At 46.0% G+C, this 16,819-nt stretch overlaps 1 protein-coding gene across 1 annotated transcript in view; it reads right to left on the bottom strand.

Moving 5' to 3' along the window:
* Positions 1-3,353: 3,353 nt before the first annotated feature.
* The window catches only part of Pcsk2 (proprotein convertase subtilisin/kexin type 2), a 264,406-nt gene continuing 250,940 nt past the window's right edge, over positions 3,354-16,819 (bottom strand). Inside the window, exons 11-12 of the mRNA XM_021636816.2 lie at positions 15,019-15,246; positions 3,354-4,038 (exon numbers count right to left, since the gene is read on the bottom strand). Coding sequence (XP_021492491.2) covers positions 3,552-4,038; positions 15,019-15,246 — 715 coding nt within the window. The 3' untranslated portion in view covers positions 3,354-3,551. The remainder of the gene's footprint in view (positions 4,039-15,018; positions 15,247-16,819) is intronic.

Consider the following 16,819-nt stretch of genomic DNA (forward strand, 5'->3'; position numbering starts at 1 on the left):
TTGGGTCTTATATCTTTCCACATCTGTTTATAGTCATACGCTCACTTGAAGTTTTAGTATTTGAGTTTAATAAATGAAGGACCAGAGAACATTATAAATTATTTACAATCAGGTACAGTTAGTTTGCCCTAGAGCACAGTACACCCACAAGGAGCGGTTGCCATGTAAATTAGGAACTCGCTTCCCAGGACTAGGGAACTATCGCTTCCCAGGCGCCATGGTAGGGGTCTAACACCCAGCGGGGGGGGGGGGTACCTCATTAGTTTTCCTGCACTTCCCAATTGTCCCGTGTCTACGCCGGTTGGTTCATCGATGAGAACGGTCTGGTGCTGTGGCCAAGAGTGTGCGCACATCTCCTGAACAGGGACGAGCATGAGAGGCTATCTGGTGCTCGCCCCCGTGCTCAGACCACAAAGTATGAGACGGAGCTGACCCAGGTCCCTGCTCAGTGCACAGAGAGTCACCCAAGCCCTCATCTGACCTCACGGGAATGACGGATAAGCCTTTGTATTAAGTCAATGAGACTTTGAGGCTGTTATTATAATATACATTAACTATATACTGAGTTTTAAAATCATGTTTGTTGAAGGTTTTTATTGTTGTTGTTGAGACAGGGTCTCTCTATACAGCCTTGCCTTCCCTGGAACTCACTATGTAGTCCTGGCTGTCCTGGAACTCACTATGTAGATCAGGCTAGCCTCAAACTCATAGAGACTCACCCGTCCTCTGTCTTGTGGATGGGGTTAAAGGAAGCTCTGAAATATTTTTGATCATGGCCCACAACAAGACATATACATATTTTCATATGGGCCAGTATATATACTCAGGCAGGCAGAAAAGGCATGCATGCCTGACACACACACACACACACACACACACACACACACACACCCTGGGAATAGGTACTTCAGGAAACAGAACTTATTATATGAACTCTTTTCTTCTGTTAGAAGTTCTGATATTAACTACTACGCTGAATTTATAACCCACTTTCAAAGGTAACTGGAGTTTCAGAAATGCTGTTGTTGATCATAATTCGCATGTGACTTGTGACTTATCTGCTAATAACTCATCTGTCATGCATATGTGCTAAAGCAAGCTTTTAAGGTCTACCTTTGGCTCCTACACTGGGTGGAAGTGTTTTTGTAAGATACAGCACATCCCACATATTTTCTGGAAGGTATGTTTTATTGTTGAGCCTCCTAATTTACAACATATATTTTTAAATTTACTTAAAAATTTGTCACAGGGAGTAACAATGTTAACCTGATTATTATCCACTTGCTTTCACTTTTTAAAATAAATAACTGCCTCTTGCATTAAAATCAGGGGCATCATAAAAACATTACTAGCTAGACATAGTTTGTGTTAATACTGATGCCAAAAATGAAATAGAGATCAAATATTTATATTTAGCACTATATATACCTTTATATACTATATACTCATATCAAAATTTTCCATTTCTATTAAGAAGCAGATAAGTTACTCTCTAATTTCATAAATTATACCACAAATGTGAAAATATGGACAACTATTTTATATTTCTGCTGCTTATATAAGACATTTAATGTTTATACAGAGAGCTTCAAAATTACAGAGATGTCACAACGGGAAGAGATGAACAGACATTTCACCTGAATCTCCACCGGCCTCTGCTCAGCCGGAATCATTTTGATATTTTCTGAATACTCTTTTAGAGATGTATACGGTGTATGTTTCTTCAATATATACAGAACACACACATATTTAGGTATATGTGTGTATGTACATTTATACAAGTATATATACACACATATACACATGTATATGTCTACATATGTATATATATTTCTGTGTGCACTTATGCATACATGCACACATAATGTCCTTTGGTTTATTTCCAGACCATTAATGTGAAATGAATTTTTAATGATTATCATTTTTTCCTTTAAATCTAAGGTGGTTTAAAAAGACCTTTGCATCAAGTAATAAACTTTTAAAAATCATAAATATTATTACACTCAAACACGGGATACAGGGAAAGGTACAAGGTGTCAGAGAGGACAAAATGCTTGTCAGTCTGGGGGAGAAAAGGAATGAAACGAGCCTTTCAGAATTCTCCTTGAAGTTGCCACCCTCCAGCAATGGAAACCTAGTGCCTTCTGGGTTGCTGACCTCAGCAAAGGAGCCCGAGGCTCTGCACATGCGTCAGAGAAGGCGGGTGACGTGGGGTGGGGTGACTGCACACTGGGATTTGATCAAGAAGCCAATCCTTGGGTGGGGACAGCAAGTGACAGTTCGGTAAAAACTTTTAAAGTAGGCAGCTGTCACCTCTAGGATGCTTGCTAGATACGCTCCCAGCTTTCTGAGTTGTCGTGATGACAACGTGTGCTTCCTAAAAGAGGCTGTCTCTTGCTGCCCTCTGGCTTCCAGTCATGGGGATCGGGGCGGCATGTGTCCTTCTCAGTGGAGCAAGCTCCTTGCAAACAGAGGTCAGCATGAACATGGCCACTTATGTCTTCACCCACTAGCTTCTTCTGGAACAGCGGCCCCCATCCCCAACACATCAAGGAAATCACAGCTCGAGGGAGGGAGAAATTGCACTCCAATAATGCTTTTGGGAAATCAAAGCCCAGGTGGATGTGGATCTGCAGCTTTGTCAAAAACAAATCAAAACATAAAAGGAAAAACAAAAAAAGAGAAACGTCCTGCCTCTTGTTTGTGTCATATCAAAGCTGTCTAAAGCACTAGGGAAAAGGAGGGCTCCTATTTCTAAAGCTGGTGAATCGCTCTTTGCCCGACAGCTGCAAGTTCTGCCTTGTAGTTTCTGTCTTGGATGGCTGGGTGTGTATGCCTGAACTCTAAGAAAGGCATTTTGGGTGTCCCAGGGGATTCTACCCCAACTCAGAGCGGCGGCTGTTGACAGGAGAGCCATGCGCCTCAGGTTTATGTCATCCTGGCAGAGCATAGGGACCATAATTGTGGTATCAGCAGTAAATTTTCAATGCTCATGCCTTTTAAATTTCCTCACCCTGTACAGTAGGGCTTCCCAGGAACAGCAACTTTCTCATCACACACCTCAATTGATGACCCTGCCTAGTCTTGCCTAATTTAAGCCACCCTCTTCTCCCCATGCTAGAGCTGTGGAGTTTAACCTCTGCCAGGTTTCATTTCCGTGCCAAGTAAAAGCACCTCAGCTGAGACCACAAATGCTCTTGAGCCACCAATCTCATTTGATGTATTCATTTCTCTCCTCAGATATGAACCAAAAAAAAAAAAAAAAAAAAATTGAGAGCAAAACTGTCCCGGTTTTGTTTGCGGTACATCACCCATTTACATGACAGAAATAAAAGTCACACGTAGGACATAGATGTTGGTAGGAACGCTATATTTGGGCTACAGAATAAAAACGATTGCTTCCATTGTGGTGCAAATAATCATTGACAGTGAGCAAAGCTGCAGACCAGGCTGGGATTGCTTGTGTGGGGGTAACGGGAATTTCTGGGCTGCTGGAGCAAGGACAGAGGCAGAGACAGGGAGGAGGGGGAGGTGGAGGATGAAGCACGGCCCTAGTTCTTCCTCAGGATGCTCTGCAGACTCCTCTCCACTGCCTCATCCAGCTCTTCCTCCAGCTCCTGCTTCTTGGACATGGCCAGCTTGGACTGGTAATCCCGCACCACCTGATCGATGTATGGTGCACTCTGCGTGCCGTGCAGCATCAGGGTCCATTCCTTGAGCAGCCCCTTCTGTGGGGCACTGCCCACAAAGCCCAGCTCCAGGGTCCAGGTCCCCCGGGCGTCCTCCCCCCAGGTGTGGGTGGTCATGAAAGGCCACTTGTCAAAGCCCACCTTGGAGTCATCATCTCTTGGACGCCGGCTCAGCAAAATGGACTTGGTGCCCATGGGGGACGTCATGTTGATGTTCAGGTCTCCTCTTCGGGTTGCATTCACTGTGATGACAGCTTGCACATGCTCTAGGTAGCGGACAAAGTTTTCTTTCCCCTCACAGGCATCTGTTTTGAGGGTCAGTACCAACTTGCCGGTGGGTGGTATTTTCCTGAGGACAGAGAGGAGGAAATCTGGTAAGAGAATATTTGAGATACATGCCATGACAACGGGATTCAAGACACTGTCTTGTCGCAGGAAGCGAATGGGCTTTGAGATTAATTACTGAGATTGACCTGGGTTTTGATTTTCATATCACCCGTGTGATGACCATTCCCTGCAAAGGGGATGTAACCGCTGTTGGTGTCCTCCCCACATTGCCTAAGCCCCCTCTGGGTCACCTGCAGCTCTCCCGTAGCCTGGCTACCTCCACTTCAGCTTCTCTCCTGCCAACATCACAGAAATCTGCTCAGTCTGTGTGCAGGACACCTGAAAGTGTCAGGGATTTAATTCCTCAGGGAGAGTCTTCTACTGATGTCTGACAGGATGTGGTCCTTACATGTTCTCTGCATCCCTGTTTCTTAGTAGAATGATTCAGTGTCCCAAATTGGCAAGGTCTTGTCTTAGGAGCAACTTCAGGAGCAACTCAGATGGAGGAAAGAACTCACAGTGACTTAGTTTTTCTTTTTCAAAAGAACAGTTTAAATTTAGTCTTTGACAATTTCATACAATGTATCTTGATCATACGCACCCCCCCAGTTCCCCATCCCTCTCCTCCTGGACCACCAACATGCCCCCCCCTTCAATTTCATGTATTGAAAAAAAAAAAAAAGAAGAATCCACTGAGTTCAGTTAGAGCTGCCTGGACACTCTTGGGTGTGGGGCCGCCCACCAGGGCATGATTAACCTACCAGTGGCCACGCCCTCAAGAAAAATGGTTTTTCTCCCCCCAGCAGACACCCATAGCCAGAAACTGCTCAGCTAGGGGTGGAGTCCCACAGTCTTTCTCTTCTCTTTGTTGCTGACGGCTCCATCGTGTGTAGATTGTGTGCAGTGACCAGAACTGCTGAGTTTGAGTGCAATGGCCATGTCAAGGCCAGAAAACAGTATTTCAGGGCACTCTTCCTTATCTTCTTCCTTATCCTTTCTTATCCTCCTTATCTGTGTCCTCTTCTACAGTGTGTTGCTCTGAGTCTTGGGGATTTGGTATACTGTCCCCTTCAGGGCTGAGCACTCAACAGTCGCTTATGCTCAGTCCTCATGCAGTTGCGAGTCTCTGCATCACTGCAAAAAAAGTCCCTACAGTGCCTTTCTTCTAACGTGCTAAGTACCTCGAATGGGCGCTACTGCTGATTTAGTGGGTCCCACAGTCTGACTATCCCTTATTGCAAATGCGTGCGGTCAGACTTGGAATAAGGGAATATGTGCTTGTATATAATGAGCTATTTTGGAGATGGAAGTCAAGTCTTAACAGAGAGCTCATGTATGTTTCCTATCCTATATGCCATCTTGAAGGTAATCATAAATAATATTTTTATTATGCAGTGGTGTTTTCACCAGATTGATTTCCATCACATGAAATCAAGTGTGAGATTTTCTGCTTATGATGTCATGTTGAATCTTGGAGCATATTTGATTCTTAGGTTAGGGGCTCAACTGTTCTACCACTAAAAATGCTGAAGTTGGTTTAATTTATTCTAGCGAGAGATCAGTGGATGTTGGGGGTGTGTTTGGCTAGCGTTGGAGACCCTGAGAGGCCAGCCCAGGCATGCTCTACGCCACCTCTCTTTAAGGCGGGCATACCTTCTCCCTGGAGAAAGTCTTTGACTATGCAGAGCTCCAAGTTCCCTCCCCGAGACCATTGGACCCCATGTTGTGAAGGGAAGACTATAGAGTCTGGGAGCACACTTATTTGGATTAGACTTTGGCTTCTATACTTGTGGGTTGTGAGAGATCAGAAGATTACTTACGCATTTGAACTGTGACTGCTGTGGTGGGCCTTGTGAGTAATGGCTGTGAAAAGCCACAGCGCCTGCCTCAGAGCTCCCGTTAGGGGCTGCCCTGACTCCTTGTCTATGGAATGTCCTCCCTCTACATGGCTGTACATTTGGAGCTCCAAACAGGACACATTTCTTTGTTTTCTTCAGGAATGAGAGGTGCTTTAAACCACGCATTGTACAGACTATATCTACGAAAAGATGCCCATTACACACAAGCGGCTTGGTGCCAAGCTTGGTTCTGTATTGTCATTGGTACAAGACCACAAGCCCAAGAGGGTTTCCAGAAGCACACACTGTATTTGACTGATACAGGCACACTCTCCCAAGCAACTTGAAAACTGTGATGGTTGACATTGGTTGTCAACTTGACAGGCTTTAGAATCTCTGAGGCCAGCCTCCAGGGGATGGAGAGCTGGGGATGGTGGGGGAAGCGGCCTTTGGTCCTAGGTTCTTGAGAATTCGTTGGCGAGCAGTTGTGACACCAGCCTTGAAAGTCAGGTTATACACAGATGTGTACACAAGCCTGCTTATAAGCAGCTGGGTTGGCACTGGCCTGCAGAGCTCCCGACTGTGGTGGAAGTGCCCTGTGTGCTCTGGTACAGTAGGCACTGGCCACGGAAGGCAACAGAACGCTTAAATGCAGCCAGCATGAGTGAAGAGCTGAAATTTTACCTAACAAATTTAATTTAATTAACTTTTCATTCATTGATTTGATAGTTGCAAAAATGTAGATTTGGCAATGCAGGATTTCTGGCCACCCTTTGGAGGTCTGTAGAATGGTTTGCACCTTAAGGTATGAGAAAAATGCTATGCTTTGCCATGGGGTTTCTGTGAAGACAGGAGCAGGTCTAAGAAGAAGTTCAGAATGTGCTATCAGGGAGGTCTTGGGTTTGCAGAGAAAAATGCCAGGAAGATGCCCAGAAGGAGTTTGAACATTCTGTCCTATTCCTGTCTTGTAGTCTTGGCTCACTTGAAAAGTTCAATCAGGAAACTCACAAGCCAACAACCAGGCCGTTCACTGTAATAACTACCCTTGATGCCTCAGGACTCACTCATCGCCTGCTGAGTGCAAGTCACTATTAGCCAGGCGGAGAGGTGCACACCTGTAAGCTCAGCACATAGGAAGCTAGCAGGAGGATCATGAGCTGGCCTGGGCTACGTAACGAGTTCAAGGGGATGCTGGCCTGCACGGAAAGGCCTTTCCACAAAACAAACAAACCACCACCACCACCAGAACACTCTGTGATCTTAATGACTCAACTCCGCCCAGCAGAGAAGCCTCTGGGCATAGAAAAGTTGTTTTTGTTTCAATTTCATCCAGGGTGCTTAGGACTGGAGTCACTCAGGTTGTTCACCTTTCAAGCGAGTTTGTAAAAATTTTGGCAGAAAGGTGACATTACTTCCTTTCGAGAAAACAGAATGTATTTCTTTGATGGTCTGAGGCTGAGGGACAGGGGAGCCATGTCCACAGTACACTACATGCTGCAGTCTCCGTGAATGAGTCCATCAAGTGAGAGAGCGGGCCTAGTGCTGAGGGGACCTCTTATGACAGAAGAAGAGAAAAATGCATAGATACAGGCACGCTGCAGCTGAGGGATTTCAGAGGATGGCATCAGTGCCTGCTCCAGAGCCCATCCCTTCTCCAGAGCGTCAGCTGCTCCCTTATCTGGAGCACTTTCCTCAGGGGCGGAAGATGCCAGGCTGGGGAAAACACACATACTACATCAGCACCCTTGCTTCACCTCAAAGTGGGGACATCTGGTGCTATCGATGGTCCAGAGCCCCAGTGGCTCTGGTCACAGGTGCACATCCTTGACAGCACAACCTTCTCGGCTCTATCCTGCTTACTCAGAACCCCTCATTCCCCACAGCAGCTTTCGGAAAAGCCTCCCATCTGTAAAGCGAATGTGTTCAAATTGGTCCTCAGGCTCTACTTCCAGGCAATTTCCCGTCCCTGTGGCGCTGTTGCCACTCAGTATAGAAGAGCTGATGGGACTGAAGACCAGGCTCTTCAGCACAGTCTCTGAGGCCTGTTGATTGGTGTCCATGTCATTGTTGGTCGTAGAGAACACTGGTCCATTCCATCTTGTAAGCTTAGTCATTATCGTTCCTTTTGTTCCTGGAATGTCAGGACTTGGAAGGCAGAATCGGAAGATTTGCTAGGAGTTCAAGGTCAATAGGAGCAAGCAGCAAGTCAGTCATGGTCTTAGAACTTGGAATCAAACAAACAGAGGCCAGGGAGAAGTCCTGTACAGAGAAGGGCGTGGCACGCCTTGGCATTTAGCATATGCAGGCTAGCTGTCCATTGTAGCTGTCCTGTTTGCTTCTCCTAGACCCTGCTCTACCCCACGGAGGGAAGACGCTAGAGACAGACAAAGGACGAAGGGTCAGCAAGGGACAAAGCTACTTCCCTCCTAAGGAAGTGCTGTCTCCTTACTTGAGATGGGCTCTGTGAACTTGTGGGAGCAGGTACAGGGAGAGATGGAGGGGAGTGGAGAAAAACAGTGGAAGGCGTTCACACATTTGGAAAACAGGAAGACAGACAAGGGTGGGAGCAAAGACACAGATTTTTGTTAAGAATCATACATTTCCTAGAAGTCTTGGAGGTTGAAATGTGTTCAGGGATCAGAAAGCCATGGCTGGGCGTATGGCTTGTTTGGGGCCATGGGGAAATTCATGCTCCTCAGACCCCCTGAGCTCCATGTTATGTAAACTGCTTCCTGCACAGAGGAGGACATGCTTCACTGGATTGCAGGGGCACCACCTGCACACACACTGAGGGATGGCATGGCTGTACTTTTCAGGGGTTTCTTAGTTAGTTGGTCTGTTTGTTTTTTGTTTTCTAGAAAGCAGGAAAAAAGGTAATTCTGTAAGAAAAATCTGATCTGTGCGCTTAGGAATCCTTAGCTTAGAAGTTAAAACAGGAGGCGGCTGTGGGGTAGGTATTCTGAGTGGTCACAGAGTGTCCATTCTCAGGCCATGTTCTGGAGCGCTTTCAGTGCAGACAGCTCAGCCAGACACTTCAGAGCAGCCGACCTTTCAGGAGGAGAGGCACACATGCCTAATGCTCAGGTCCTATAAAGAAAGCCCCTGGGCTTGGCGGGGGGGGCTCATATCTTTATCCTGCTGTAGATTGCAGTAAGCATGGAGTCAGTTGACGTCCAGAAGCTGGCGTTTCCCAGTGCACTGCAGAATGCTCTTGTTCTATGGATCCTTTGCTGTATTGTTTTGACTGTTTCATTTAGTCACAGACAACAGCCATTCCCTCTCAAGTGCACAACATCCCAACAGCGTTTGCCTTTGTGAGAACTCCGAGTGGGGTGTTCACTTTGGGGTTCCTCTTCTGCACACGACAGGGTCAGGTGCCTGCTGACACTGTGGGACAGCAATGCTGCGGAAAATTGCACAGTTGTTACGGGGCCAAGCATACTCATTTCGCTTTCCTCCATGCCACTGCTGGCATTGATATCAGCTTGTAACACTTTTTTTTCCCCCCCAAATTCGCCTGGAATTCAGTTGGATCACATTCACATCCAGAGGAGCTGCAGCCACAGTTCCCTTGGGGTTCCCAGAGGTTGGGAGGTGTGAGCGCCTGGCTCAGCACTCCCCTCTGCGCAGGCGATGGGGCGGCAGAGTTCATTTTGTTCTTTGCACATGGCTGGTGCAGCTGGTCACAGCCAGTTTTCTCTTCCCTTTGATCCTCCTTGAGCACCCTTCACTGACTCTCTTGATAAAGTTCTTTAGAAAATTGCTTTTCAAATTGACTCCTTCTCCAGAAAGATAACCGCCAAGCAAACTCATATACCTGACTGTCACCTCTGTGAGAGCTCGCTCCACCCCGCGAGCTGTTCCTGCGCAGCCAGCGTGACTCGGAAAGCTGCTGCTGAGGAGGCTGTTCATTCCTGTATCCTTCGAAGCCATTCCAGGGCATCGGGATCTTCCTCGCCCGGCGGCCCGGTCAGCCCACACTCTCCACCCTCTCCTGTCTGGCTTCTGAGTTCTCTTGATGCCACGATGCCGCTGCACTGACTGTGAGTGAGGAATGAGCCGTGGCTCCTCAGCTACGAGGGAGGCCCCAGGTCGTCATGCGGCCTGCACAACACTCTCCCAGCCTCAGTTCTGAACACCCTGCGTGAGTTGGTGTTATCACATTGCTGGGTCCTATTCTGTTTGCCCCGTTGAGCCACTCTCCTGTGGTGGAGGAGCTGCATGAGCCTTAGTGCTGAGCCACTGGTGCCTACCTCTGCACAAGCTACTTGGAATCAGATTGAACGGAAACTATAGTCATTTGGTTGCACTTTTACGCTCTCTAGTGCTTGAGAGCCATCTTCGACTGTTTTGGATGGTGCAAATAGAAAACACGTCACCACCTATAAAGCCGTACAGCCTCCAAAATTTTCAAGAAGTTCTAAACTCCATTAGGAGACACAGTGGCCAAGGCTTCCGTGACTGACTCCAGGTACATTAGTTACGCTGACGAGGGCTGAGCCCTCAGTGCCCCAGGCAGTGTTTCCCAGTGCTCTCTTCTCGGTTACTCCCACAGGACCCTGGGCACTCCACAGCGACAGTGTCTGCAGTGACGGATGTTTGCGGACTACCTATCGGCAGGTTTTCAAAGGCTTCAGGAGACTTCTTATTGGAAAATTTCCCAGGCATCGCCTCCTTCCGCACAGACTCACCGAGACACCTGAGGTCTTATCCGACCTTTCACTCAAATCCAGTCTTGGCCACACAGTAGCTAGGTCACTGTCACTATGTCCTCAGCCTTCACCGGCCTCCTATCCTGATCCATAAAGACACGGTTGAGCTTTCAGCGGGAAAGTCACATAGTCTGATACACAGCACAGGGCACAGGCCACAGGCCACAGCAGGTCATTTGGTAAATGAATTAAGGTCAGAATCAGATAGTGAAAAAAGCCTGGGTCTTGGCCATTCCTTTAGTCCTGGTTTGGCCTTCCTTGACCTCAAACATATTTCTTATGTTTTCTGCGTCTCAACATCCTTGTCTGTAAAAAATACCAGTGATAGAACACATTTCCTAGGGCAGTACTGACTAAACAAATGTGTGTAAGAGTTTCCAGAAGCGCTTTAGAGTAGCCATTTTTAGTGTCTACATCTGTGGTGATGCAGTTTTAGGAAAAGATATCTTATACTCCAACAGACTGGAACTTTTGCTGGACTTTATAGCCAAGTTAAGAATGCAACCCGAGGTCACTTAAGATTTAGCCTGATATTCTACTGTGCACTCAGCCTGGTTGTTTAATGTACCTTTAAGAGAACAGTGTAACACCCAATCTTACTTGCCTTGGATTTCCCACGTAATCTGCTTTTTCAGTTTAAGCTAATGGATAGCTTTAATCTTGTTATGTACTTTTCCATGGCCTGGCCCAGAGATCAATGCATACCTGTTATGATAATTATTTGTTGAAAACACAAAACAGGTCAAAAGCAACTGTATACAACAAATATTTTCGATAAATGTTGGAAGCGGCATAGGACACGATTTGATAGAGGCATGCTTGCAGTATTGAATGCTTGGGATCAGTTGATGCAAATGACTTAATCCCTTGTAAACTGTTGAAGATTTCTACAAAGTATCCCGCATTCCTTCCTCATGTGATGCTGGCTAATAAATACAGACCAAAGTCCTTTGCTAGGGACAGTTAGATACCAGGTAGGTGTAGGTACACACAGCAATAGGGACAGGCACAGGCAAAGGCCCAGCCACAGCCACAGTCACAGACACAGTCAGACACAGACACAGACACAGACACAGACACAGACACAGACAGACCCAGACCTAGACACAGACCCAGACACAGACACAAACACAGCCAGATGACACAGACACAGACAGACATAGACAGACCAGTAACTATAAGCAATAGATGGATAAAAGGCACAGGGAGAGAAGTGGAGAATCCAGACTTGGGTTTGCTCTTGGTCATCTAAGAGAAGTGCTGACCTTTTTTTTTTTCTTTCTTCTTAATAAACCCACATTTTGGTGCCTCTGATGCTGTCTGAGGCTGTCTTTAATGCAGTTACCTGATGCAAGACCTATGCCATCTCTTGGGGCTTGTGCTTATAGGTTTTCATGAATCTTTGCCTTCTGAAGCGATGCTTCATGAGATCTTAGAATGGTTTTTGGGGAGGTGTGGGGGCTCTGCAGGGATGTGTTTTGTGCCACTTTCTTGGAACTCAGTGAGTAGACAGTGAAGAGGCTCACCCAAGGAGGACGTTTACCCACGGGAGGATGCTCAGTCAGGGAGGTGCTCATCCAAGGAGGACTCTCACCAGTGACTGCTCATCTAGGAGACTGCTCATCCATGGGGGCATCTCATCAGTGGAAGGATGCTCACCATGGGAGGATGTTAACCTGTGGGAGGATGCTCACTCATGGAAGGATGCTCAGTCAGGAAGACACCTACCCAGAGAGGATGCTCACCAGTGACTAGGGAGAATGTTCATCCATGGGGGCATGCTCATTTAGGGAGAATGTTCATCAGCAGAAGGATTCTCACCTATGGAAGGAACGCCTACTCACAGGTGGATTTTCCCCCCGCGAGAATATGCTAGTTCATTGGAAAATAAACATCCAAACCTTCTATTGGAGGATGCTTTAAACATAAAGCACAGATTGGAACTCACACAGGAGTCAGACAATTATTTCTTCCTGAGTTTTAAGAGATTATTATCTCACTTTTTCTGAAGTGTGATCTAGAAGTGTTTGAAATCGTGGGTGAAGGGAAGAGGAAAAGTGACATTAAGTGCCCACCACATGCCAGCTCTATAGTGTGGTGCTAATACATCTCAGAAGCTTGGTATGGAGAAGGTAGCAGCTTCATTGCACTAGTAAGGAGTAAAGGAAGATGCCCTTCTGGAGCTCAAAGAATTTAAGGAGTGTATTCATTCATTCACATAAGAAGAAAATCCTGGCATTTTAACTTTCACTGCAGTATAGGGCAAACGTGGCTTCTGTTTGGCTCATGAGGGTGAGGCCTGGTGCAGAGTGGTCTTAGCATCTCTCAGATCTTTTCCCATCTTACGTTGCTTACACCTTGCAGTAACCATTTTGAAAGACAGGATCTTGCTATGTAACCTTTGTAATCCTCCTGCCTCAGTCTCTCCAGTGCTGAGCTCTCAGCTGTGTGGCACTACGCCTGCCTGGCTTTGTAAGTGGCATTTTCTCTCCCCAGCATTGCTCTGAATTTATTGTGTATATTAGATGCACACAATAAACTAGGTGGACATTAGAACTTTTTGTTTAATTTGTTTATAGAAAAGAATATGCATTGTCTTATCACAAATGGACTTCTAAAAACACTGTATTGTTTTCAATAAAATTGACTTTCCCTGTAACCCTTTACACAGCCTCTGATAAGCTAAAAAAACAAAAAACCAAAAAAAAAAAAAAAAAACCAACCAAAACAACAACAACAACAACAAAAAAACCCACATTATATTGGAATGGGGCTTGTAGATTACATAACACCAAAGGGGTCAGATCACAAAGATGGGAAATTGGCAAAATAGAGGGTCAAAAAGGTCAGAAGCTTGGTGGAGAGGTATAAATTGGCAAAGTCCAGATCTGAATTCAGGTCTGGGTAACTAGCTACAACAACTGCAGAGTTTCCAAGACCATCGGGAAGGAGAGGACAGCATCTTAATATGATTAGTTTCATTAAGCTTAGATGGTCATTAGGAAAGGCAGGAGCAGGAGGTGCTCGGAAGGGACAGCAGGTGGACTGAAATGACTTAACCCACAGGGGAGAATTCTCAGGATGGAAAACTCAGCAGCGAGAGTGAATGCGAGACAACCACAGGCAACAATGCGGTGCGTCTCACAGCTTTAATGCTGATCAAAATAAGTCAGAAACAGAAGTCGTCTGATTTTAGCTAAATGCAAGAAGGGTAGTGCAAATCTGCAGCGAGGAATAAGAACACTGGCTGTGGGTGTCCTGAATGGAAAGGAACGCAGGACCATTTCCAGGCGGATGGGACGTACTGTCTTATGGGCGATAGCTCCCCAGGTGCATATATTTACCAAAACTTAAGTTTGATGTGATGGAACACATCTGCAATCCCAGCACTCTGGAGGCTGAGGCAGGAGGATTATGAGCTCAAGTCAGTCTGTACTACATGGTGATATCTTATCTCAACTCTGCTCCGAGCAAATCAGTACTTACATTCTGTAATTTTCATGCTATGTATGCAATACAGAAATTACTAGCTTCCTCTTACTGGTGGGCCAATAAGGATAGAAAAATTAAACAAATGAAGAAGTCTTTTTACTGATCAATTCTCTTGTCACACAGAAGCGGGATGGAGAGTGGCTATATTTGATCCAATCAACGGCTTTTGTGTAGAAACTTACTCAGACCCCTCTAAGTCACAGCCCACCCCTTGCAGAATAAAACCCAGCCCTTCATTGTCCTACAGGTAGAATGAACAATAGTGGTAGTCCCACACTAGATCACTCTTCAACAGTCAAAATAAACTACAAGCATACACAGAATGTGCGCAGATTTTACAAATACAATTTTCCACATACGAATATAGACATAAGCTGGGCACAGTGCCACACACCTGTAAATCTCAGCACTCTGGGGGTGGGAGGTGGGCAGAGGCAGATGGATCTCTGTGAGTTTGAGGCCAGCCTGGTCTACAAAGTGAGTCCAGGACAGCCAGGACTACACAGAGAGAACCTTGTCTTGAAAAACCAAAAGAAAAAAAAATGAAGAATATAGATATAAAAGAGAACACAATATAGGTTCCATGCATATTAACTGTAGAACAAGCAAACCACTCTATGGAGTTAGAATAGTGATTGCTCTTGGGGAGATGATGCTGGAAGAGATTACAGATTTTATTACTGACCTGCATGCTCACTACAGTGGCTGACCGACCTGTGCACCTAAAAGCAGTGCTGTAGGCTATGGGAGCTGCGTGGGGGCAGTTACAGCTCAGCGCCTGAGTTGCACAACTGTGTTCTGGGTCACGATCCCTCTGCAGTTGTGCATCTCTGTAGCTTTGCCCAGAAGTTGACTGTCCCAGATGAAATGTCTCAGAGTAGCTCCTGTCACGGAGAGGGACCCTGGTGTTTTGCCAGTTGGGTCTCTTCCACGTGTGGCAGAAGTACTGCTCCTACTTACTCAGGATTCTGCACGGAGCCTCCTACACAGTGGAATCTCTCAGGGACAGTTTTCCAGTCTTTAGCCATTTTCACCATGGCACCTGCATCAAGGACTCCGTAGCCAAAGAGGTGATTGAACTCCAGGCCAACCCCATTGCGTCGCCACTGGTGGACCTCATCATGAAGCTGGTTCCTCTTGGAGGTGAGCACAGTCAGGTGCTGCACGTCTCGCCAGGTCAGATCCACACTGGTCACGGGAGGAGAGAGTGCAGAGCAAGGACGAGAGCGAGAGAAGAAGAGACGAGATGAGCAAGGTGAAAAACGCCCAGGACGTGTCCACTTAGGAGGTTTGGAACCTCTGTGAGGTTTAATTCAAGGGAGGTGTGCATGCACTATCTAGAACTTTTGTATATGTCAATTAAAAACATTGTTGCCATTCTTACTTTTAAAATGTATTTCTAAAGAGCATTTTGTATGCATGGAGTGGCTAAGATGAAAAAAGATTGGTAATATCAAGTGTTGACAAAGATGTGGAACAATTAGAACTCAGGCTTTGTGGGTCACTGCAAAACAATTAGGCTGTATTTACTAAGGTTGTCCACGTGCGTGACATAGCCTGGTAATGCCATTCTTAGACATGTATCTAGCAAAAAGTGCACATATTCAGCGGATACATACAACAGACTATTTGGGGCTCATCCTGGCTGAATGATTTTTTGAGGTACAACTTATGAAATGTGGGGTATTAAAATGAAAGTGAATTACTTGTGATTATTTCTAATAATATGTATACATATTATTTTTGAGACAGGTTCTCAAGAACTCAGACTGACTTCAAACTCTCTATGCAGCCGATGATGACCTTGAACTCTTGATTCTCTGCCTCCTGAGAACTGGGATTATAAGCATACACTGCCTCTGTCTCCTGAGAACTGGGATTATAAGCATACACTACCACATCTGGTTTATGTGGTACTGGGAATTGAACTCAGGGACTTATGTATGCTTGGCAAGTGCTCTACCAACTGAGCTAACTCCCCAGCATGGTATGGCTGAATTCTACCAACAGAATACAAAACTACAGAAGCCAGGCAGAGGAGAAAACACTGTGGTCAGAGACAGGGTGTGACCCTAAGGGATTGTGTGCTGGAAGCTTGGTCTTCATTGGTTCACTGCTGGAAGACGGTGGAAGCTTTAGGAGTTTGTGGGAGTGGGTCACTGGGGCCACCGCCCTCTGGAATGAATTCTTGTTGGGCTCTGGCTAGTTCTACAGAGCGGTGATTACCAAAGCCAAGCACAACCCTTTTCAATCTCTGGCTTCCAGTGTAGTCATGTGATTCCTTCCTCAACCATGTGCTCCTGCCATGACCAATGTCTGTCAGAGTGGCCTCCACCAGAGACTAAATGGAGAGGGAACTTGGTCTTGAGCTTTCAGTTCCAATTCTGTGAGCTACAAAAACTTCTTTTCTTGATTAAGTACCCAGCATCAGGTATTTTATTGTAGCAACGGAAAATGAACTAATATAGAAGCATCTATATGACTCCATTTGTTTAAAGCACAAAAATAGAAACAACTAATTTATGCTGTTGGGGACTGACTAGGGCTGATCTTGGGAGTCCTGACTGAAGGGGAATGGGGTGCGCTTCCTGGCACTGGCAGCGTGTGATCTCTTAACCTGGGTGCTCACTACCTGATTCACTCCATGTCTGAAATGAGGCTGCCACTTTAAGGCAAGCACAATACTTTTAACATGTTTATACGCCCAAAGCGGGACAGCCCCTTGACAATGCTTACTATGATCTTTGGAAACCAGTGTCTG

Source organism: Meriones unguiculatus, chromosome 4 (assembly GCF_030254825.1).
Source record: "Meriones unguiculatus strain TT.TT164.6M chromosome 4, Bangor_MerUng_6.1, whole genome shotgun sequence".
In the NCBI taxonomy this organism is placed as follows: Eukaryota; Metazoa; Chordata; class Mammalia; order Rodentia; family Muridae; genus Meriones; species Meriones unguiculatus.